This window comes from Pelophylax lessonae, assembly GCF_965119305.1.
Source record: "Pelophylax lessonae genome assembly, chromosome: 7".
Classification (NCBI taxonomy): Eukaryota; Metazoa; Chordata; class Amphibia; order Anura; family Ranidae; genus Pelophylax; species Pelophylax lessonae.
In genome coordinates, this window is record NC_138774.1 from 234,074,228 (window position 1) to 234,099,003 (window position 24,776).

General features: G+C 47.3%; 1 protein-coding gene across 1 annotated transcript in view; it reads left to right on the forward strand.

The window, feature by feature from the left end:
* HUWE1 (HECT, UBA and WWE domain containing E3 ubiquitin protein ligase 1) overlaps positions 1 to 24,776 on the forward strand; it is a 484,118-nt gene that overhangs the window by 320,709 nt on the left and 138,633 nt on the right. Inside the window, exons 58-62 of the mRNA XM_082264230.1 lie at positions 10,989 to 11,034; positions 16,858 to 17,136; positions 17,227 to 17,482; positions 19,635 to 19,768; positions 19,891 to 20,108. Of these exons, the coding sequence (XP_082120356.1) occupies positions 10,989 to 11,034; positions 16,858 to 17,136; positions 17,227 to 17,482; positions 19,635 to 19,768; positions 19,891 to 20,108 (933 nt within the window). The remainder of the gene's footprint in view (positions 1 to 10,988; positions 11,035 to 16,857; positions 17,137 to 17,226; positions 17,483 to 19,634; positions 19,769 to 19,890; positions 20,109 to 24,776) is intronic.

Sequence of the window (24,776 nt, forward strand, 5' to 3'; positions counted from 1 at the left end):
TAGATAGCACTGATATGCAGCATTGGTGGGCACTGATGGGCACTGATAGGCAGCGCTGATGGGCACTGATAGGCAGCACTGATGGGCACTGATAGGCAGCACTGATGGGCACTGATGGGCACTGATGGGTGGCACTGATGGGTGGCACTGATGGGGGGCACTGATGGGGGGCACTGATGGGGGGCACTGGTGGGCAATAATGGGCACTGGTGGGCGGCACTGATAGATGGCATTGGTGGGCAACACTGATAGGGAGGGCACTGGGGGGCTCTCTGAGCCCTGTTTGCCATCCCTGGTGGCCATAGTGGGCACCCCTGGTGGTCATGGGTGGGCATCCCTGGTGGCTTAGTGGTACCCCCCCCCCCCCCCAGGGCTGTACTGGTAATCAATGTTCTGATTACCAGCACAGACCCCCCCTGTGATCAGTGAGTAATTAGAAATACTCACTGATCATCCCCGGCAGCAGCACCGATCCTCTGATCTTCTCCTCACTGACAGGATCTGTCAGGAGGAGAAGAGATTGAAGCCGTTACAACGGCTCTATTTACATTACATGACGGCTGTGATTGGACACAGCCGTCATGTGATCAGGAAGGGCAATCACAGGGCCCTCCTGCCAAATGATGTTGCTCTGTGTCCGAGGGACACAGGCACATCGAGATCGCGCCACTGCGTGTGCCCGCGGCGGCGCGATCTATCTCCTTCTGAAGGACGTTCCGGAACGTCCATTCAGAAGGACGAGACTCCCGCACGGCCGTATATTTACAATGGCCCGGGTGGGAGGTAGTTAAGCAGGTTCAGCGTCTGACATTTCCAGGTATGTCATGTGCCTGATTCCACCTGTGTTCTTCAAAAGGTGAAGAGTTTGGCAGAATAAACCTAATATCATAGGGAAAACCAGACATCCGACACTTCCTTAAAGCAGTATTACAGTATTCCACCCAAAAACTAGAGAATTGTGGCTCACCAATCCTTAGATGGGATGGCTGCATTCGTTCTTTCTTTTTTCTTTTTTTTTTTGTTGCTTTTTTCCTTTATTTTTACCTGGTTATTCAGCCAGTAAGTCTGGTATTTTTCAACTTCTACCCACTTGCCGACCAGCCGCCGTAGTTCTACAGCGGCAGGTCGGCTCTGTTACGTGAAACAAGGTATATATATGTCGTTTCATGTAGCCATTAGTGGGGTCGTGTGCATGCTGCTTGGCTAGAGGGAGAGCTAATCAGTGGGTCTGGAGGACGCGATTGCTCCCCATGGAGACGTTCTTACGTCAGCAGACCACTTTTCTGTCAGTGATGAACACAGAGATCATGTTTTCCTCCTCTTTAGGATCACAAGTCTCTGTATTCATCCAGTGAATACTACCCCCACACAGTTATAAAGCACCCCCTAGGCACACATTTTAACCCTTTGATCGCCCCTGGTGTTAACTCCTTCCCTACCATTGGCAGTACAGTAACAGTGCATATTTTTAGCACGGATTACTTTAGTAATGTCACTGGTCCCTCCAAAAGTGTCAGACGTCTGATCCGTCCTCCGCAACGTCGCTGATTGTGGCCATTACTAGTAAAAAAAAAAAAAAAATGAAATGACATTCATTCCCCTAGTTTGTAGACGCAATAACTTTTGCTTAAACCAATCAATATACTCATTTTTTTTTTTTTAACCAAAAATCACTTAATTTCTGGTCCTTAAGTGGTTAACAGACCCAGATTTCCAAAGTAGAGGTTAGCTGGTAGAAATCATTTAACTGTGATGGTTGCTTATATTGGTCTGCTTTTATTTATATATGTAAAACCTTTATCCCAAAACGGGGAAAAAAAAAAACTGTCTGTAACTGCTTATTAAGTGTGAGGTGGAGGTCAGCTTTAACTTGCTAGTTCTATCTAAATCTGCTAGTCCATCTAACACTGCCTTCTCCCCAGACTGACAAAACTGCTGTCCAAAGGTGTCTGCTTTACTACGTCATCCAGAATGCAGACACCTTAAGACGGGAAATGTGTTTGGCTGTATCACCAGGTGAAATAACAGGGAAACAAAGAAAAGCTAATGCAGTCAGCATAATGAAGGATTACCAATTAAAGTGTTGGAAACTAAAGATTCCTTTGCAGGCTTATTAGTTTGGTTGTGTATTTGTTACACTTTTTTCCTCGTTCATTTTATTAGCGGACACCGCTCTTTATCTTCGTGATCGTAGGGTTATGCTGCCCCCTACAGGAGTAGGACACTAGGCAGAGAAAAGCTTGAGCATGCCTATGGGGCAGTTCCTGGGAGTATACTCCCACTTCCTGCTATAGGTAATCATTTTTTTCTGCCTCATCATCAGGAGTAAGGACTTGGTTCCTTAATGGGATCGCTGGTCCTAGCAAATGTTTGTTTTTATATAGAATTTTCTTTCGTTCACTGACACACAGCTTCGATTCTTCAGACCATTGTTCTCGCTCTCCAGGAGTAGGACTAGACGGAAACTTTTTTGGTTACACCCCTGGGGCAGTCCCAGAGGGTATACCATCACTTCCTGCTGTAGGACTTCTGTTTTTTCTGTGTAGTCAGGAGTAAGGACCTGGCTCTCGGCTGGGATCTGCGGTCCTGGCATTTTTTCCTTCCCCCTTTTCCTTTGCAGGTTCTCCCTTAAATTTATGCCCTCACCTGTCCCCTATCCCCCCCCCCGGCCCCTTTTTTGGGGGCATGGGTGAAATTGGGTATGGGGGCTGGAGGAGCTGTGGGTGCTGCTGCTGTCAGCCCCCTGTAGGGGGTTTCTGTATCTGGGTGCTGCGGGGGGGGGGTCCCCTCCTGGTGTCTGAATTTTTCCCCGGGTGTCCAGGTCCCGTCCCGTGCAGTGCAGCGTGGTGCCGCCATTATGCCGTGGTCTCTGTATTCATGACTTCGGCTGCCATGTTTTTGGTTTTCCCATAGTTTCTTTGGCGGCCATTTGCTTGTAGTCGAATGCAGTGCTGAATCTGTGGGAGCCACTAGTGTTAGATCAGAGTTTCCTCTTCCTTCAGTGTGGCACATAGTTTTTGTCGCTCTCCAGCTAGGGTGGAGTCTCTGGGGCAATATATTTCTTCCTCTGCTGTATTCAGCGATGCGGGGGCGCTGATTGTTGTGGTGCACAGATGGGAAGGGCCTCCCGTTTTTTTTTTTTTTTTTTTTTAATTGTTTTTCTTTGCTCTACAGCGTGGTTCTGTTTAACCCTTTATGGTCATGGAGCCTCTGGAGCATGTTTCACCACCCGATCCTCTCCTGGAAGCTGCGGGACCCCCTGGGTCTCAGTCTGCCATGGCGGCCATGACGGCAGCCCTGCAGTCGCTCGTAGCCAAAATAGATATAGCCATGCACAAGGGACCTTGCAAGAAGCGCCCCCCGCCTTCACCTGTATCCTCTTCTTCCTCAGAGTCTGAGATGGATTTGGCCATTGCGGACGAGTGTCAGCCCACTGGGTATGTATCCAATTGTGAGGATGAATTGTCGTCGTCCTGCAGCCGCGCATGAAAAAGCACTGGTGGAGGCCCTGAATGCATCAGTGCGGGAAACTTAAAAGTTGGTTGACTCAGCTGTTGCTGAGTTGGCTACGCTAGTGCAATTTGGCACCCACAAATCTTCCAAGGGGAACAAGGTGTTGCCCTTTCCTGCCTATTTTGATGAGATTGTCACTAGTCAGTGGGGTTCCCCCGAAACGCATGGTTGGTATACCTAAGCGTTTTGCTAGAAGCTATCCCCGGAGGAAAATTCCCCGTCTTTTAAGGACTCCACGGACAAAAGAGCTGAGGCTGTGGTCCGGTACCTTTTCACCTTGGCCGGTTCAGTTTTAAGACTGGTGTTTGCTATCACCTTAAAATCCCAGACCTTAACAGAATGGGCTAAGATCTTGCACCAGGCTCTGGAGGGGAGTTGACACCCTTCTGAGCTGGCGGATCAGTTAATCCAAGGGTTACAGTATATTTGATGCATCCCTGGATGCGGCCCCCTTGGCCAGCAGGGTTTCTGTGATGGCGGTGATCCTTCGCCGCATGATCTGGTTGAAGTACTGGTCAGCTGACCAGTCTTCTAAAAAGGTGCTGACTGATCTTCCTTTTGTAGGTGACCGTCTGTTCTGTGCCTCTATGGAAGAGATCATTAGGGGCTAAGGGGAGGTAAGAGAACATTACTTCCGCAAGCTGCTAAGGGCATGGAACCTTGTTGGGTTACAATGTGGAGTTTTGGTATTTGCCTTCGGCAAAGTTCTTTCCTTCCAACTTACGCCTGTCTCAAATGGCTACATGGCCTCCACAGAGCAGTGCAGGACCTGTTAGCACAAGGGTTATTGTGCGGGTTCCAGAGTCGGAACGTTTCCGAAGTTTTTATTCAAATCTGTTTACAGTTCCCAGGAAGAAAGACAAGGTTTGTCCGATCTTGGATCTCAAGGCTCTGAACCACTTTGTGAGGGTTCAGAAATGTCAGATGGAGTCCATTTGCATAGTAGTAGCAATCAAGATCTGCTGGCCTCTATCAATCTCAAGGACGCCTACCTTCATATTGGAATATATGTAGGGCATCAGCATTTTCTTTGTTTTGCCGTGGGCGAGGAGCACTTTCAGTTCTTGGTATTACACTTTTGGCCCCAATGTTAGCCTTTTTACGGCAGAAAGGGATCGCGTTACTAGGTTACCTGGACAATCTATTACTGCTTGCAAAGTCTTCTTCCTTGGCTCTTGAAGCCGACTTGGACGTTTTGGTGTGAACTCTGCAGGAGTTCGGGTGGATACTGAATTTTTAGAAATCAGCGATGTCTCTGTCCACAAAGCTGGACTACTTGGGTCTGAAGCTGGATTCAGCGTCAGCCCAGGAGTGTGTTCCTCATAAAAAACTTCTGAATCTACAGGATGCTATTCAGCTCCTGTTCAACCATCGATCGTCATTTAGGACTTGCATGCAAGTACTGGGTCTGCTGGTATCCACCTTCGAGGCGCTCCGGTTTGCGCAGTTCCACACTAGATCTTTGCAAAGGGAGATTGTGATCAAATGGAACAAGGATTTGCTGTCATTGGACAATCTGATTCTGTTGAGTCGGGCTTCGATGGAATCTCTTCTATGATGGCTCCGTTCCTCCGCTCTACGTCTTGAAAAATCCTTTCTTCCCCTGTATTGGACTGTAATCACCACGGATGCCAGTCTGTTCGGATGGAGAGGTGTCTTGGGAGTGTGTTTGGCCCAAGGTGTCTGGACTCGGGGAAGAGCCCAGGTTGCTGATCAACATTCTGGAAATTCTGCCGATCAGACTTTGTCCCTCTCAATGGACAGATTATCTGCAGGGACACCCTGTGTGGATACAATCGTGCAAAGCTACGGCTTTGACATATTTCAATCATCAAGGGGGCACAAAGAGTGCCCTAACATCCCAGGAAGAGGCCGGTATCTTGAGGTGGGCAGAACTATATATGCTGGCCCTCTCAGCTGTGCACATTCCGGGGGTAGAGAATTGGCAAGCGGACTATCTCAGTCGGCAGATGTTGGATCCGTGAGAATGGTCTCTTCACCCGGCGGTTTTTCATCAACTGTGTCTTCGGTGGGCCCCCCCCATATGTGGACCTGCTGGTTTCCAATCTCAACAGGAAAGTGCAGAGGTTTGTGTTAAGGTCTCGGGATCCTCTGGCTGATACCGCAGATGCCCTGGTTGCCCCCTGGGGTCCTTATCGTTTGATTTACGCCTTTCCTCCAATACAACTTTTGTCGAGAATGCTACGCAGAATTGAGGTAGAGGGAATTCCAGTCATTCTGGTTGCACCAGGCTGACCTCGCCGGTCTTGGTACGCAGGCCTTGTCAGGCTGGTAACAGACGTCCTTTGGAAACTTCCTCTCAGGGAAGATCTTCTGTTTTAGGGACCAATCTACCATCAAACTTTTCGGTCACTGGCTTTAACTGCATGGCTTTTGAAAGCCAGGTGCTGAAAGACAGAGGGCTGTCTGAGTCGGTGGTTCCTATGCTGTTGGAGGCTATGAAATCTACTTCTAGGAATGTTTATCATCGAGTTTGGAAGGCGTACATTACTTGGTGTGAGTCGCGGGGGGGTTTCTCCTCGCTCCTTTTCTGTGACTCGCCTGTTTGAGTTTTTACGATTGGGTGTACATCAACGTTTGGCTCTGGGCACCATCAAGAGCTAAATTTCCGCCTTGGCTATATTTTTCCAAAGGCCGTTGGCGGTGAAGTGCTTGGTTCAAACTTTTGTGCAGGGAGTTCGCCATCTTGTTCCTCCGGTGCAATCCCTGGTACCTTCGTGGCATCTCAATTTGGTTCTGTCCATGCTTCAAAGGCCTCCCTTTCAAAATATCTGAGAAACTCCTCTGCCTACTTTGTTGCACAAGATGGCTTTCTTGGTAGCCATTACTTTTGCATGTCGCATGTCAAAGTTGTGGCTGCATTGTCCTGTCGGTCACCTTACCTGGTGAGTCATATGGACAAAGTGGTGTTGCATCCCTGTCAGGTATTCCTTACTAAGGTTGTCTGAGTTTCATTTGAATGAAGACATTGTGCTACCGTCCCAATGTCCTAAGCCTACACATCCTAAGGAAATTGCTTTGCAATCTTTAGATATGGTTAGGGCAATTCGGGTGTACCTGGTGGTGATGGAACCGATTAGGAAATCTGATTCTTTGTTCCCTGCAACCCTTTTCATGTGGATCAGGCAGACGGTGGTGCGGGGCCTATTCCATTAAGGGTTGGGTTCCTCCTTTCCATTAAAGTGCTTTCTACGAGGGCGCTTAGTGCCTCCTGGGCCTTCTGTCATCAGGCGTACACACATACACAAAGTTTTATAAGGTGGATGTACTTGCATCTTCGGATGCGGTGTTTGGCCACAAAGTTTTGCAGGCTGCGATTGCAAAGGCTTCCACTTCTTGAGGGTTAACATTTTTGGTGGTGAGCTCCAGTTGTTCTAGTTGAGCTGCTGCTGTTACCCGGTTGGCTATGTTTAGCCTATTTGGGAATTCTGCGTTTGCTGTGTTTTTTTTTTTTTCCCCCCCACCCCTCATGTTGTGACTGCTTTGGGACGTCCCAATGGTCTGAAGAATTAAAGCTGTGTCTGTCAGTGAACCAAAGAGAACTGAATTTTTGTCTTGCCTTAAAATCCTTTTCTCTGAGGTTCACTGACAGACATAGCACCCACCCTCTTTTTTGGGGTTGAGTTGTTTGTTCTTCTGACACTGCTTGTTACAAACTGGAGTCCTACAGAAGGAAGTGACAGTATACCCTCTTGGACTGCTCCAGGGGCGTAACCAAAAAGATGTCCACCTAGTCCTATTTCTAGAGAGCGAGAGCATAAGCCCAATGGTCTGAAGAATTGAAGCTGTGTCTGTCAGTAAACCTCAGAGAAAAGGATTTTACTGTAAGACAAAAATCCATTTTTTTTCTCCTTTTATTTTGTTTCTGTGAGCATCTACTATCAACTGCTGGAACAATCTTGATAAGCTAGATCCTTAGGGTCCCCCCAGTCCGGCCAGCTGGCACGTGCAGACTGCAGCTCTGTGCTAGGTCGGCCGCGACATAGCCCCACTGGACAGTGGCTGGCCTGTGAGTTAAACATCTCGCAAGGGTGCATACAAGCTGGCTGCGTCCTGAGTCGCAGCGTTTCCTCCTGGCCAACAGCACCCACTTTATGATCGAGCGGTGCCAACCCTGTTCCTTGTGTGGTAAGTAGCTGTCCCACCCCCTCTACCCCTTGCGTGTTTTTGGAGTGGACGTGGGCCCCTCCCTTGAATGGTCGGACCCCCCCCACGGGACCCCCCGTTTGCGTCCTCCCCTCCGTCCCCGTTTGCGTCCTCCCCTCCGTCCCCGTTTGCGTCCTCCCCTCCGTCCCCGTTTGCGTCCTCCCCTCCGTCCCCGTTTGCGTCCTCCCCTCCGTCCCCGCTTGCGTCGTCCTCTCCTCCCTCCCCGCTTGCGTAGTCCTCTCCTCCCTCCCAGCTTGCGTAGTCCTCTCCTCCCTCCCAGCTTGCGTAGTCCTCTCTCCTCCCTCCCAGCTTGCGTAGTCCTCTCTCCTCCCTCCCAGCTTGCGTAGTCCTCTCTCCTCCCTCCCAGCTTGCGTAGTCCTCACTCCTCCCTCCCAGCTTGCGTAGTCCTCACTCCTCCCTCCCAGCTTGCGTAGTCCTCACTCCTCCCTCCCAGCTTGCGTAGTCCTCACTCCTCCCTCCCAGCTTGCGTAGTCCTCACTCCTCCCTCCCAGCTTGCGTAGTCCTCACTCCTCCCTCCCAGCTTGCGTAGTCCTCACTCCTCCCTCCCAGCTTGCGTAGTCCTCACTCCTCCCTCCCAGCTTGCGTAGTCCTCACCCCTCCCTCCCAGCTTGCGTAGTCCTCACCCCTCCCTCCCAGCTTGCGTAGTCCTCACCCCTCCCTCCCAGCTTGCGTAGTCCTCACCCCTCCCTCCCAGCTTGCGTAGTCCTCACCCCTCCCTCCCAGCTTGCGTAGTCCTCACCCCTCCCTCCCAGCTTGCGTAGTCCTCACCCCTCCCTCCCAGCTTGCGTAGTCCTCACCCCTCCCTCCCAGCTTGCGTAGTCCTCACCCCTCCCTCCCAGCTTGCGTAGTCCTCACCCCTCCCTCCCAGCTTGCGTAGTCCTCACCCCTCCCTCCCAGCTTGCGTAGTCCTCACCCCTCCCTCCCAGCTTGCGTAGTCCTCACCCCTCCCTCCCAGCTTGCGTAGTCCTCACCCCTCCCTCCCAGCTTGCGTAGTCCTCACCCCTCCCTCCCAGCTTGCGTAGTCCTCACCCCTCCCTCCCAGCTTGCGTACCCCTCACCCCTCCCTCCTTTCCAGTTTGCCAGCGTGCTTCATGTTTTTGGAGCTCAAATGGGCGGTGATATGGTGGTGATAAGTCTTTGGCATCTAGTGCTGATATGCAGATATGTCCTTTCCTGATCACCGTGTGGTTTGTAGATAAGTTTACTGTGTGCTGACCCATGGTTGTGAGTGCCAGGTGAAGGTTCCTCCCCCTCTTGCTGCTATACAGTGGTAGTGCTGTGCTGGGCCTTGTGGTGCGGACAGCATGGTGGGGTGTCCCTTGCAGTGTTTTTTCACTTTGTGGTGCAGATTCCCCCTCTATTCATGAAGTAAATAAAACAGCTTTTACCACCTGATCCCCCCCCCCCCCCTCCAGGAAGATTTACCATCGTACTTGGAAGACGTACATTGTGTGGTTTGAGTCTCTTGGGGTTCACCCTCGCTCCTTTTCGGTGACTCGTACCTTGGCTTTCCTCCAGCGTGGGGTCAAGAAACATTTTGGCCTTGAGTACCATCAAGGGCCAGGTCTCGGTCTTGTCGATTTTCTTTCAACGTCCATTCCCCCCCTCCCCCCCCCAACTGCTTGGTGCATACCTTTCTCTAGGGAGTGAGACACTTCCCTCCCCCTGGTGCGTTCTCCTTTTGCCTCAGTGTGACCGCAATTTGGTTTTGTCAGTTCTTCAGAAACCTCCCTTTGAAAATATTTGGGAGATTCCTCTGCTTACGTCGTCCCAGAAAGTGGCCTTTTTGATTGCTATTACTTTGGTGCGCAGGGTGTCTGAGCTGGCAGGCGCGATCTTGTTCACCTTTAGTTCACAGAGATCAGGTGGTTTTCTGACCATGTCAGTTGTTCCTTTCAAAGGTCGTCTTCGATTTTAATCTGAATAAAGACATTGTGTTGCCTTCTCTGTGTCGTAGGCCTAAGCATCCTAAGGAAGTTACTTTGCATTCTATGGATGTAGTACTGGCAATCAGGCTGTATCTGTCAGCTATGGTGTTGTTTAGGAAGTCAGACTCACGGTTTGTCCTCATGGATTGGACCTCGCAAGGGGCTAGCTTCTTCTGCTGCGACCATTTCCAGATGGATCAGGCAGACTGTGGTTCTGGCCTATTCTATTAAGGGGCATCTGCAGATGCTTCTTTTGGGCGTAAAGTGTTGCAGGCTGCTGTTTAGAGGACTTGTCCTCTTTGAGGGTTTTTTTTTTTCTTTCAGGTGAGCTCCAGTTCTCAGTTGAGTTCCATATTACCTGGTGGCTATGTTTAGCTTTTGGGAAGGTCATTTTCTTTTCCCACCCTTCATGTTTGACACTGCTTTGGGATGTCCCTACGGTCATGAAGATGAAGAGCTTTGTCCGTGAATGAACGAAAGAGAAAATGGGATTTTTGAAATCCATTTCTGATGTTCATTGATGGACACAGCACCCTCTTCGGAGTTTGGTTGCTTTTTCTTTTGGCACTGCTTGTTACAAAACTGAATCCCTATAGCGGGAAGAGGGAGTATACCCCCCAGGGACTGCCCCATAGGCATGCTCAAGCTTTTCTCTGCCTAGTGTCCTACTCCTGTAGGGGGCAGCATAACCCTACAGTCATAAAGATGAAGAGCTGTGTCCTTCAATGAACATCAGAGAAATGGGTTTTACGGGAAGTCAAAAATCCCATTTTTTTTCCCCATGTGCACTAAAGAGAAAAAAATGTTTTAAAGTGGTTGTAAACTTCAAAAATTAGCAAAGCATATCCTCATATAGTATAGTATGTACTTGACTCAGTCCAGTTTTTTAAGACACTAGGCAATCCTTGGAGATTGCTTGCCCCCCCCCCCCCCCAGCACACAGCAGGTTATTGGCCGCTTTAGCGCTTCATATTTTCCTATGGGACACTGTAGAGTGGAGTGTCCATTTCCTCCACTCGGGTCTCAAATTGCACTTGGTTTTATGCTGTGCAGCATATGACCTTTGATCCCTGACTCCTGGAAGCTAAGAAATACATTCTAAAATGTTTTTTAAAATATTTTGGAAAGTTGTGGGGAAGAGAGGGCTGCAGATAACATGGTACAGCCTATGTAAGAGGATTTAATTCCTCACTGTGTATTACCTGAGGCTGGCCATTTCATTTGGTTTATGGAAGTTTTTTTATCACTTTAAGAGCCAAGGGAAGGTTTAAAATGTGCTTTTTATGCTTAGTGATACTTTATAAAAGATTTTAATTTTTATTATTACTTCTTTTTTTTTTTTGTATATATATTTTTCAGGCTGGCAACACTAAAAGGAATGCCTCGTTTGAGCTGAGTCTTGCAGGTATTTTGTATAAAATGTGTTTTGTTTCTAGCTATTTGTGTTTTTTTTTTGTTCCCCCTTTTGTTTTTTAGAGTGCATATGAAGGCTCCTGGATGTTTCAGGGTGAGGTAGTAGATTGTATAGTTTTGGGGTCACACCCGATCTGGGAGATAACTATACAGTTTACTGTCTTTCCTGCAGCATCTCTTGGCAACAATCAGAATTACGAATAATGATTTTCTTTCTCATAAGTGGCTATGATGTGAAATGTGATGCCTATAGTGTACTATGAACCAAACCAGGAGGATTGGATGAATTGCATAAAAGTATTAATGTGCTCCTTTCAGGGTGAGGTAGTAAGTTGTATTGTTTTAGGGGGCAGGGATATTTTGCTCCTATTCGGTGATAACTATACAGCTTACTGCCTTCCCAGAGGTGGAGTATTTTACATTGAGTACGAATCAAAAAAAAAAAACTATTGTAATATAATAAATGTGATTTTTCTTATTACTTTGAATACTTTTATATTTTTAAGTCACCTTGTCTCAATGTTAGGCTTTGCATTTTTCTGAAGATGTTCTCTTTTTATTTTATTTTTTTTTGCTTATGTAACTAGCCAGTCTGTCGGTGCTCAACGTGTTGTCATTAAGCAGTTTTTCCTCTTTCATAATAGAAAAAAAGATGTCCCTCTCATTCCTCTTATGTTTCATTTGATCATTGACTTTGTCAGTGATGAGCCTTGGCTATTTGAAAGTCATAATACGCATGTTTTATTGTACTACTGGCTATGTACACCCTTTTTTGACTCAAGATTTCACCTGGTTCTTGAAAAAAAAAAATAATATATATATCATGGTGAATGGGCCAATCCTGAATGCTGAAAGATTTTCTCTGCAGAGGTAGAGAATAAACTACATGCACAACAGTGTTGAGTGGTTAGAATATGACCTGTATTATCAGTAATGACTGCACTGCCCTTTGAAATGACCAAACGAAAGGGGAGAGACATCGCAATTCTCAGCATCATCTAACCAGGATGACCTTCAATCTGTAGTGCAACTCAATATTTTCCAACCACATGTGCCCAGTCTTGCTCACGTAGGGCCTTGCCTTTTAGTACTAAATTGTAGATACTTTGGAGGCATAGAGTGAAACCATTGATGCCCATGCTAAAATCTGCTTACAGAGATCGTCAACTTAATCTGAATTTTCACTTAACCTTCAACTGTTGGTTTTATCATGGCAAAAGAAAGGACTTGTTACAGTGATTGTGATTTTAAATTCCATTCAAAGAGTTTCCCATTTGCCTTTTATTTGCTTGAAATAGTTATGTTAAATAAAACAATGAACCTAGGGGGTTGCCAGGCCTTAAAACCATTAGGATTTCTAGTAGTCATTCTTTTCCCTAGAGTTGCCTAGACTACAGCATATTACAAGATCTTGATTACAACATCATATGATATGTCTTGACCATATTGTTTGGTCCATAGATGACTTCCTAGGCATATTGTCCCATTTAAAGATGTACCACTTAGCCTTGCAGGAGCACCCTGAAGCCTCCTAAACAGATTACATTTACTAGATTATATATAGTTTAGACACTGGATTTACCTCCCTGTAACGCTCACCTGGAACTTGGGGTCTCTTACACAATGTCAATCTTTTGGCATTTATTCACTTAGTACCCCCAGACTAATAGATCTTATATATTCTGCCTTGAATACATGCTCATCCTACTCTGCTCTTCTATGACAAGGAAATAGGAACAGTAATTAAATAACCGGGTGGCACCACAGGATTAGGGTAAAATATTACTAGATTGAGACCAGCCTACTAAGTTCTCTTTTGGTTGTAATAGGTGCTCGTACACATATCAAAACCTGTTCTGTCTTGGCAACAGACATTTGAGGTTGTAGGCAACAATGTCATGGTTTGCACATTTGGTGGTCTATCCGAAACGAATTCCCTTCTGGTTTTATGTGTTTAGCTGTGTTATAACCTTTTTCCACATCACTATGCCAAACGTTCCCTGGATAGCTCTTTTACACCTTACCTTTTATAGGGCTTACAATCTCACACCGGAAACAAGTCCCTTTTCTTGGTCTCTAAACAAAACTATTGGAAAAACCTGGAAGAAGTTCAGAGTTCAACAATAAGTTCATCTTTCTGAACAGGTTACACCCATATTTAGGGTGTAAGATGTAACAAGTTCAGCATCAGACCCAGATCCTCCCCCCTCCTTGGGACAGCGAGCTGGGATCTTCTCTTCTCACTCATGGTCACAACTCAAAAAAAAAGTGCAGCTACGAGGGGCTTTCCCCACATTGCCGCTTCATTGATTCACAGATCCCTGTGAATCAATGAACTTACAAGTACCTGTCAGCCTTTGCAAGTGCCGGCTAGTAGTTCTCAGTGAACTACCAGGGCACTACATTTTCCTCTACATTTTAGAAAGCTGCTCAGCTTGCAGATTGACTTGGTTAATACTCGTAAAAGTATGTTTTAAAATCCTTGACATGAGTTAATTTTGTTTTACTTTTTTGTATCGCATATCAAACCTACATGTTGCCATCCTGGACATCTGCAACTCTTTCAATGGTTAGGACTTTGGTGAACGCAGTAATGCAGTCTCAAGAAAAAAAAATAATCTCCCATGCCGTTATTTGAAATAGCTTAGCATTTGTAAAAGGATCATGGTTACTCTGGTTGAATTATACCCAGAGTTTTCCTTTTAAAAAAAAAAAAAAAAAAAAAAGTCACTACTGATTAATGTGATTTATAGTCCATGTGGTCATAACTCTATTCATGGTGTAAACCAAGTTTATTTAGCATTTTGATGCTTCTTTTCTCTTGTGCTTTTTTTTTTTTTTTTTGGCCTTGTTCTTTGCCAAGAGACATTTTGCATTTGTTTTAACTTATGTTTCTCTTTTGTTAATTGACGGACATAGCTCCTGATCATCTTAACCATCACCTTATACTGCCCCCTACAGGAGTAGGACACTAGGCACAAAAAAAGTCTGGCTATGCCTATGAGCAGTCCCAGGAGGTATACTCTCTCCCTGCTATAGGTCCTTTTTTTTTTCCTGCCTAGTCATCCTTGCTGGGATCTCTGGTCCTGGGAATTTTTTGTTTTTAGATAGAATTTTTTCTCATGTTTTTTTTCCTGTGACATCTACAGTCAAATGCCAGTCTGGCCAACGGGTGCGCGCAGGCTTTAGCTCCGCACTAGTTCGGCCATGACATGGCCCCACTGGACAAGGGCTGGCTGGCCTGCGAGTTAAACGCCTCACGAGGTCGCGTATGAGCAGGTTTCTGCCAGAGTCGCAGCTTTCCACCTGGCTGACAGCACCACCGTTTCAATGGCGAGGAGGTTCTGTCTGGAGCTCTGCCCGTCTGGTTCCTGGTATGGTAAGTGACTGTCCCCCATCTCCCCCCGGAGGGTTTTGGGGTGGCATGGCCCTTCCATGGGATGGTGGGACACCTGGGTTTCCCTCCTTTCTGTTAGACACCACCTCATCAGGCGGCTGGTGGTCCCTATGGGCCATGTCTCCCCCCAATTTCACCCCCCTTCCCCTCCCTCCCCCCGATTTCCCCCCTCCCTCCCCCCAATTTCCCCTCCCCCCAATTTCCCCTCCCCCCAATTTCCCCTCCCCCCAATTTCCCCTCCCCCCCCAATTTCCCCTCCTTCCACCCCTCCCCCAATTCCCCTTCCCTTACCCCCACCCTCTCCCCTTACCCCCACCCTCTCCCCTTACCCCTTTCCCCTTCCCCCCCCCTTTCCCCCCCCTTTCCCCCCTCCCCTTTCCTCCCTCCCCCTTTCCCTTCTTAAGCTGTGGGGTAGCTTGGTCCACCGCATTGGGGTAGGGGCAGGGTGCTGCTGGGGGGGGGGGGGGGGGGCTGCACCCTGCTGTATCTGGTGGGGACTACTGCCAGCCCCCCCCCCCCCCCCCTCCTGTCTCTCCTGTTTTCTGAAGCCTAGGGATTCCTCCTGGGAGCCTCGTGGTGCAGCCATTTTGCTGTAGCCTGTGTGCTCAATGCACGGCGGCCATGTTTGTGTAGCCATTCTGCAGTGGTTTGTATTGAAAATAGCGGCGGCCATGACAGTGCAGCGATTTTTTTTTTTTTCTTTTTTTTTTTTTTCAGTGGGAGCCCCTTCTCATCCTCTGGTGCTGTCTCCTGGATATTTTCACTTCCTGATCGCCACCCATGGAGTGCAGATTATCCTGGTGGCTGCAGGTGCCTGTTTCTGATAGGGTCCTCTCCCTCTCTGCTGAGGATTGATTAGGTGCTCTTATATTTGCGACCGAGTAGTGCTGACATTGGGGTTGTCCCTTAGCAGTGTTTTTACACCTTTTTCTTCTGGAGTCCCCCTATTGACCAAAGGAGTCTTTGGAGCACATTTCCCCACCTGATCCCCTCTCTCTCAGGCTGCGGAGCCCTCCAGTACCCAACCATCCATCGATGCACTGACGGCAGTCCTGGAGTCCTTTGTGTCCCGGGTGGAGGTGCTTTTTGGGCGATGGGCTACCAAAAAGCGCCCTCTGCCTCATCTGCCTCCTCTGATCCTGAATCAGATTTGGCCGCTGCAGTTGTGGAACACTCTGCTGGGTCTGCGACCACGTGCCCTGAGTTTCCAGATAGTGAGAAGGATTCCTCCACTTCGTGCACGAAAAGGCGCTGGTGGATGCACGGATTGTATCTATCTTTGAGTGAGACCTTAAAAATGAAGGACGCAGCTGAAGCTGCAACAGAGGCGTCGGTTCCCTTTTGGCACTCACAAGCCATCCCGACCAGCTCAAATGCTGGTCTGCAGACCAGACTTCTAAGAAGGCCTTGAATTATCTTCCTTTTCAAAGAGATGGCCTGTTTGGAGCTACCCTGGATGGCCTCATTAAGCGTCTCACGGGGGGAAGAGTACCTTTCTTCCTTAGCCTACTAAGGTCAAGGACCCTTGTTGTAGACATGGACCATCCTTCTTGGCTTATAAGAAGTTTTTTTCGTCCCACTGGGGCGACTGACAAGGGATCAAAGCCGTTCAGCGCCTCCTCTAGTGGATCCAAGCGAACTTGGTCTGGCAAGTAGAGAGTGGGCTTATCCAGACCCGCGGACACAGCTCCTTCAGCATGAAGGTTCGCCCTCATCCATATCTGGGGTGGGGGGGACTTCTTAGCTGGTTTCCGGACCCGTGGACATCCCTGGTACAAGACAAGAGGGTCCAGGAATTTAATACATCCAGGTACAAGTTAGAGTTTCGGTCATATCCCTCCCCCAGGCCATTAGGGTGTTCCTGACAGCTACGGAGTGTTTTAGGAAATCAGACTCCATCAGAGTATGTCAATGAATGAAAGCAAAAATGGGATTTTTGACTTACTGTAAAATCCATTTCTCTGATGTTAATTGACGGACACAGCACCCACCTCTCTGTGGAGTTGTAATTCTGACACGGTTTGTAACAAAACTGAGTACCTACAGTAGAGAGAGGGAGTATACCTCCTGGGACTTCCCAAAGGCAAAGCCAGACCTTTTTCTGCCTACTGTCCTACTCCTGTAGGGAACAGTATAACCCAATGGTTAAGAAGATCAGGAGCTGTGTCTGTCAATGAACATCAGAGAAATGGGCTTTACGGTAAGTCAGAAATCCCATTTTTACTTTTCAGTGAAAAATTGCTATGGATAATAATTCATGATAAGGGTTCTATAAATGTATGTGCCTCCTTGTAATTTTGAATGCTTGAACCTCAAGCCAGGTTAATTAAATGGTTAACTAAATATGCATGTAGACCTCTTGTCTTATATACCCAACTCTATGTATATTTGTCTAACTGGTACTTTATTTCATCCAAGATCAAGATGGTAGCAGTCGTCCTGAGAACTTCCCAACTGCCCCTTCTTCTGCAGAGGGGACCCCAACAAGCCCAGAACTAGTTCCTCTGGACTCTTCTCTGCGTGCTCATCCTCCTGAAGCTGCTTTGGCAGATCTCCCTCAGAGTTTGCACACAGAAACTGGACCAGAGGATACTGGGCAGCTGCTAATGCCAACTGAACCTGAAGATTCTGGGCCAGGAAGACCAAGCGCAGAGGGGGAGGCAACCCAAATGGAACTGTCACCTGCACCAACAATAAGTTAGTATGCTTCTCTATTTTTAGTAGTCTGCTTATATAAATGCCAAGGTAAGCTAATCAATGTATTTTTCCCCCCTTCCATTTTACTAGCCTCTTTGTCCCCAGAGCGGGCTGAAGATTCAGATGCACTTACGGCTGTTAGCAGTCAGCTGGAAGGCTCCCCTATGGATACCAGCAGCTTTGCCTCAGGTCCTCTGGAGGAGGGAGTTGGAGAGGCCTCTGGAGTTGTAAATCCGGAACAACCTCTTGTGGTCACCAGTAGTATTGCAGTTGGCCAGCAGCCTTTAGAACCTCAAACTTCAAGTGAGAGTCAGGCAGCTGTATCTACGCTTGGCGATGAGAGGTAAGAAGTAAAAATATACTTGCAGAAATTTAAATGGTAAAATGGACAGTGATGTTGTGATGGGTGACCTCATCTAGAAGTTCGGAAGGTTTTTTGTAAATAGCTAAACAAGGTTGGGAATCACTGTGGCAGCATGTTAAGGTTTAGGTTATTTTTTAAAAGAATAACAAAGCTGAAGTTTTATATTGCAGTAGAGCTGTCCTTAGATGTGTTGGTTGTATTAAGCAAGTACAGAAAAATACCTGTCGATCCTGCCAGAAATGCAGTGTTTTTTTTCTTATCTTTCATCAGTCCTGTTGCATTAAGGATAAACAAGGGCATGCTTGTTTGAAGTGTATATCATCACTCCCTGTAAAGATACATTGGAGGAGTGAACGCTGTCACCAAGGGCCAAGTATGTTGTTTTGAGTATGAAAAGATTCAAAATAAAAAAAATCAGTGTAGAATTTATGCATGCCTAAATGAATTGACTTCCTTGTGCACACATGGTTGTTATCTCATTCCGAGCCAACCAATCAGTGGTCGGTCAAAGGCATAGACTTGAAGACTGGTCAAAGATATTTGTGCCAATGACTGAGCTCTTGGGCGTTGCTGGAGTGGAGGTAAATTTATTGCCAACTAAATTTTCTTCCTGTTTTGTCGATATTTGCTTTGCGGCCCTGCCAAGAGAGCACTTCTGTTCATATATAGCGAATGAATAGGACCACTGCACACATGCACTGTGACAAGAGGACCGAGCTGGGATGTTTTGGGAGCACCATTTGCGAGTAGTGACAGAAGTATAATATCAGGGGTGGGGAATTGGCGCACATCTGCATTAAGCGAGTATGTAAACCTAAATGATTTACTTCTATTGATTCTTTTTGTTCTGTTAAATATACCATTGCAAGTACTTTGTTAGATCTGTTAAGTAAGTTACAAATGTGTATATCTTATCAGACATTCAGCTGTCCTATTCCCTATACATAATTTTGTGTTATCTTAAAACGTTTGCTTAGCCCTCCTGTTTGTCTTGTACAGAATTAATTTGCCTTTGTTTTAGAGATCTGAGAGAAAGTTTAGCGGAAGACAGTGGGCGGGCTGACTACACGTGTCCTACAAAAATGTGTTAGCAGAGTTCCTTTTTAGCAGATCAACTGGTATTTTCCTGTACTAGCAGAATCTTTAAAGGACTAAAATAAGGGGAACTGTGCATGCATTGCAGAGATTTACTGCATATGTTTTGTGCCTTGACACATGCTTTAACTTTTTTTAATTTTTTTTATTTCACAATATTTATATTGAATACAAAAAAAAACTCACAAAACAGTGAACCGAAGTCAGGGCCATTGGCTGAGAGTGGTTTGAGAATTAAAACATATATACCACAGACAAAAAGTAACCAGGTGAGGGTGCCTCGATACCATTACGGTACATTAGGGTAATAATGATCAGTGCAGCTCTCAACGATCAAAGCCTAGAGAATGAGCTACGCATAAACAATATTTTTGAGATCAACATGTATAATACACTAAGCAGCACCTGAATTTGACCCATGTTTGAATATTAAAAAAAAAAGAGGAGGAGAAAAAGAGCCCTCTCAGGGACCAAAAAAAGGAGGGGGGGGGGGACGACTATACCATAGGCCTCCAGATGTGCAGGAGCGCAGTGCCCTCACCTAAGGGACAGTAAACCATACCATCAAAAATTGACCCCAGAAGTAAAACCGGAGAACGGTAGACCGACTCGGCATACTGGCATCTGGTGGTAAATAGCAGGAAATGATTAAAGAGAAAAAATAAGGAACAAGGGGAGAGGGTAAGAGAAAAAAAAAAAGAAAGAGGAGTCGCAAAGAATAAAGTAAGCCCTGTCCCAGGGGATCCAAGGCCACCACAGGTAGATTTCACGGGAGTTCTATAGGTCCAAAAAGCAGTAAGACGGACTCATCGCTGGAAAATGGTCCAACTAGGGTTGCCAAATCTTAAGAAATGTGTTCCTATTGTCTGCGTGTATCGCCGTATTTACCAACATACCATGCACCTGTCGCTTCACCTCCTCAAAAGAGAAGTGTTTGCTGGTATCCATAAAAATGTGCGTTGCCAAGATACATTCCGTTTCATTAACTCTGTTTTGCTGCTGTTTGGCTCGAATGTTAAGCTCTTCCTTTACCTTTCAGCTCCACAGCGGCCCCATCCAATGAGATGCCTCCTACCAGAGATCCTGCTGTGGCCTTGTTGGCAGGTGATTCGGGTGGTATCCTGGAAGAACCTCTTCCATCTACGAGTAGTGAAGAGGAGGATCCTTTGGCTGGTTGGCTATTGTTTTTGTTCTTACATCAGGCGTTTGTTAAGTTTTGTAACCCAGCATGAAAAGAACTGCCTTTCGCTGAAACACTTAATAAAAATTGTTGCATAATATCCTTGCATTTATAGGTATAAATCTACCTGAGGGAGTGGATCCATCCTTCCTTGCAGCTCTTCCAGAAGACATTCGCAGAGAGGTTCTTCAGAATCAACTGGGTATCAGGCCTCCTGCTCGGCCACCTCCTACTGCTGTCCCAGTCATTCCTCCACCTGTTGTAGGAAGTGCAGGTGTTACTGAGGTCAGCCCTGAATTCCTGGCTGCATTACCCCCAGCAATACAGGAAGAGGTATGTTAAGACTTATTACCTAAATTTGTGATTACATTCTCTTTCTTTTCCATTGAGGGACACTGAGAGATTTTCACCTGTGGGTTTTACTGCCACCTACAGGTAGATTGGACACTGGCAATTTTAAAAATAGGCCAACTGTGAAAGAGGACACCTACTACTACTACCACCATCATGTCCTTGTAGGATTGAGGTCTTGTCTTCAGCTGTGCTGTATAAAAGACTAACCTGATTTTTCGAGCATCATTTTTGCTTACCCTTCAACATTTTATTTTCAAGCAAGACTCTTCCTAGCACTTCTGCTAGAGCTGGTCTGTATGTGTACAGCTGTCGGGTATGTCCATTATCATCCTGGCTTTTGGAAAGTTCTGTCCACTCCCCACTGGACTGGACGTTGTGATGATAGGCTTGAAGTGGCCTTCAGATACTGGCTTCCATATAGGGTGCTTTGCCGTTTCCATTCTTTTAGTAAGTTGACTGTGGAGTATTCTTCAGTTCCAGAGCTCTCTGTGTTGCCTCAGCACTTGTCCTGCCAGAAGACTTACTTTGTGAGTGGCCAGTTTAGACTGGGGAGCTACCTCAAATACATAGGTCACGGTGTGCCTTTTTAAAGTTCCCTGTTTTCAGACCATTTTCACTGCAGTAGGGGTTAATGCTGTGGGATTGAGCACAAACGTCATCTGCTGTGTCAAGTGTTGTGTGTGCACACATGCTCTATGTGTTTGTATCTTTGTGCATACTGGTTTGTGGGGGTATTTATGCAGACATATGACAAGTGCTTTTTTAAGTTCACCTAAACTCTTACATCCAACTCTAGAATGCTAGGTCACAATTTACTCCATGTATCTATTTTATCATTATCTTGAATTTTTATTCTAATGTTCATAATTTTTTACTTCTATTTAGATATTTCATCTGCCAACAGGTTTTAGTATTGATGCTTATTCATTCGGTTTGATCATTATATTTATACGTGTGTGTATATATTCTTTCCATACAGAGTTCACAGGTTTTATTTTATGGGACTGGAGTTGCATACAACTATGTAAATTATACTTTTAGCCGCAATATTCAATTTTTACCTTCTTATACTTTTCTATATATTTGTTTTTGTGTCCCCCTTTACCTTTTGAACAGCCTTGAAGAAGGGGTAGTCTGTTACTTCAAAACAGGTTGGCTTGTTTTCATTTGTTGCCACCCTTAATAAAGTTTTTTCAAACCCACTTACTCGATACTGGGCGCTTCTTCACATCCACTTTTCCAAACCCAAAGAGGGCATTTAATGTCTTCATTTGGGCTCAAATTCTGTATACAATCCACCAGGACTGCCATCACCTTGGTATGGCACGTTTCCCTCTTTCCAGAGCTTCAGCTTTTCCTACGCTTTGCTGTTGAAGCTGTAAACCGGCCAGTTTGTGGCACTATACCAATCAGCCTCTCATCTGCACCTCAGTTGTGCTCCAAGGTGCTTGTCCCAGTACTATTCTTGCTTTCGTGGCATCCCCATTGTGGTATGCTTAGATTGACCTGTTGTGGGATCAATCAGTCTGTCAGCCTGGCTGTCACTGTCCATACATTACAATGGACTGTATGGATCGTGAACCTTAAATTGTATCTAGAACCAATATCTCTTGCGTCCTCCGACAGTCGCCGCCACCTCTAAGTCATCACTATTGGGTATTGACTTCCGCTCCGCAGGAGTAGCTAGGCATAAGACTTAATCAAAAGAACAAAGCATTTAGCATAGACGCACCCATGGGGGCTGTCCCATTGGTCAATACCCTCCTGCAGTGATCCCTCCCAACTCAGTTTGTCTCTGCCTAGCGTCAGGAGTAGTCAGGCTTCCCTGTGCTGGGGCTTTCAGTCTCAGCCTTCTTATCTTTTCTTTTGATTTTTATTTTTAAAATGTCAGTTTCTTCTTTGCTTTACTAGCTGTTTATTTTGTCAGCTTAGTTTAGTCGGATCTTCGGATGAAGATGGATTCTGCGGAGCTGGGAATCGGACTGGCCGCCCTGGCTCTCCAGGGCAGAGGGTCAGAGGGATCTCCAGCCCGCCATCGAGCGTTCGGCCATGTGTTCGCCCTGACATTATGAACGACCCATCCCTGCTCGCAGCAGGGATGCAGCCTGTGAGGTGGCTACCTCACTGGACACATCTGCGGTGCTGCAGTGTCCTTTTCTTGGCTAACGGCATTCCCTGTCAGATGAGGACAGCGGCCTTCCGTTCATAGAGGCATCCCACGGCATCTGGTACAGGTAAGTACTTGTGTGGGGCGGCAGTCCTTTGTTGCTGTGTGTTCCTCATGTCTGTGCCTGTGTGGGGCTCCCTGATGCGAACCCTGTGGGGGGTCGCTTGTACATGCGCTGCGGTGCTGTGTTTTTGGGGGCCCCTACCCCTGTGTCACTTCGGTGTTTTTAGGGGTGCAGACTGCTTGTGCGGCGGCCGCAGCGGGTAAAAACCACGCGGTCCGCCATTTTTAGTATGGGTAAGCATGTCTGGCTTCACTATGGGCTTATCTGCATGCTGTTTTAGCGCCATCCGGTGCCATCTTATGTGTGGCAAAATGTTCCGAGCACATGTTCGGCGGCCATCTTGCCGAAGCCTTCCATTTAGTTCTATGGGCAGCCATTTTCCCTGGGTCTTGCAGCTTATAGTTCAGCCTCTGATGACCTCACTTCCTTTTCCTCTGAAGCAGCGATCGATGTGGTAACACTCTGTGGGGGCTCTGCAGACTGTCTCTTCCATAACTGTTTTGTCCTTCCTGGCTCTGTTTCTTCTCCTTTTGGTGGTCTTTGGTCACTGTACATATAGCGGAGGGCTGCGCACCTTTTAAAGGGCCAGTACCTTTTATTGCACTGTTGTTTTCTAACTTGGGCAATGGAATCCAGCCCTGGTGGGGGACCCCAGTCCTGCTGTGGCCCCTGTTATACCGGATTTGGCCGCCGTAGTGGCTTCTTTAGTGTCTTCTTTAGTGTTCAAAATGGAGGTGCTGATGGCTGAACGTGCTGCTAGAAAAAGGCCCAGATTATCTCCTCTGATTCAGATGGTGATGTGGCTGCTTCGGCGGGCGTGCCCTTTTCAGGGTCTAGCTCATCCCTGGACCCTCTGGGGTCTGAGGGGGAGGTGGAGGGTGTTGATGATTCTCCCCCGGGGTCGCCCGAACGCGCGACTATGGATGAGTTGATTTCTTCTGTGAAAGAAACGCTACACTTGGAGGATGAGCCCAGTCCTCCGGGCATTGTGTCCTCTTTTGGTACACACAGGACCCGCAAGTCAGCGCAGGTTTTTCCCTGCCCCGCTGAGTTTCATTACACTGTGAATGAACTGTGGCGCACTTTAAAACGTCCATTCACGGTACCTAGTAGGTTTAAGTTGCTTTATCCCTCTGTGCCGGCTACGGAATCGCGATGGTGTGTACCTCCACAGGTGGATCACACTGTGGCTGTGTTAAACAAGGCTACCTTGATTCCTACTGAGGAGACCCCGGTTTTTCGGGATCCCACGGACAGAAGGTTGGAGTCTCTAGCCCGCCATTCCTACACGGCGGGTTCCTTGCACAAACCTGTTTTCACGTCCGTTCTGGTGGCTCAGGTGGTGGCTGATTGGACTAAGGTGCTTAGACGCAACCTCGCGTCTGATTCTGCCACGCTGGCTATGGTGGTCCAGATTCACCAAGGAGTCGTGTATTTCTACAATGCGGGCTTAAATGAGGCCCCTTTGGTAGCACGCCTATCTAGTGTTGCGGTGCTTAACCGTCGACTGATCTGGCTGAAGAGCTGGTCGGCTGACCAGACATCACGGAAAACAGTTGCTGATTTTCCCTATGCTGGTTCTCGCCTTTTTGGCGAGGCGTTGGATACCTTGGTAAAAGGCGTCACTGGGGGCAAGAGCACCATGCTGCCCCAGAACCCGAAGAACAAGTCCTTTCGTGACAAGCGGGGTTCTGCCTCTCGACCCAATCAAGGGTCTTTTCGTGCCTTTTTCGGAATCAAACCAAGGGCAAGCCCTTTAAGGGCCAAGGTAGCCAGAAGAAGCCCTGGGCGGGCAAGCAGAAGTCCGGCAATGCCGGTGCGGCGGGTCAATCCGCCTCTGCCTGAAAGGGCGCCCTCACCCATTTCAGGGGTGGGGGGACGTTTGTGCGGTTTCCTCCAACCTTGGCTGCTCCGAATTCCGGACAGATGGGTTCAGGAAATCATTCGATCAGGGTACAAGATCGAATTCCTTTCCCGGCCGGCGGACATTCTTTCCCTCAAATCTTCATTTGACCCCAGGGCGTCTGCAGGACCTGCGTCAAGCAGTGCAGGACCTCCTTTTTCAGGGGGTGATTGTCCCGGTGCCTCATTGGGACAGGTTTCTTGGGTTTTATTCCAATCTGTTCACTGTGCCCAGAAAGGAGGGCAAGGTGCGTCCTAGTTTGGACTTGAAAGCGCTGAACCGCTTTGTGCACGTTCGAAAGTTCCGTATGGAATCTATGCTCGGTGGTGGCCTCCAGTCCAGGGGAATTCCTGGCCTCTATAGACCTGAAGGATGCGTACCTACACATCCCCATTTTCGAGGGTCACCAGAGGTACCTTCGGTTCGCATTAGCGGAGGACCACTATCCGTTTGTGGCGTTACCTTTTGGTCTCGCTTCGGCTCCAAGGGTCTTTACCAAAGTGTTGGCGCCTG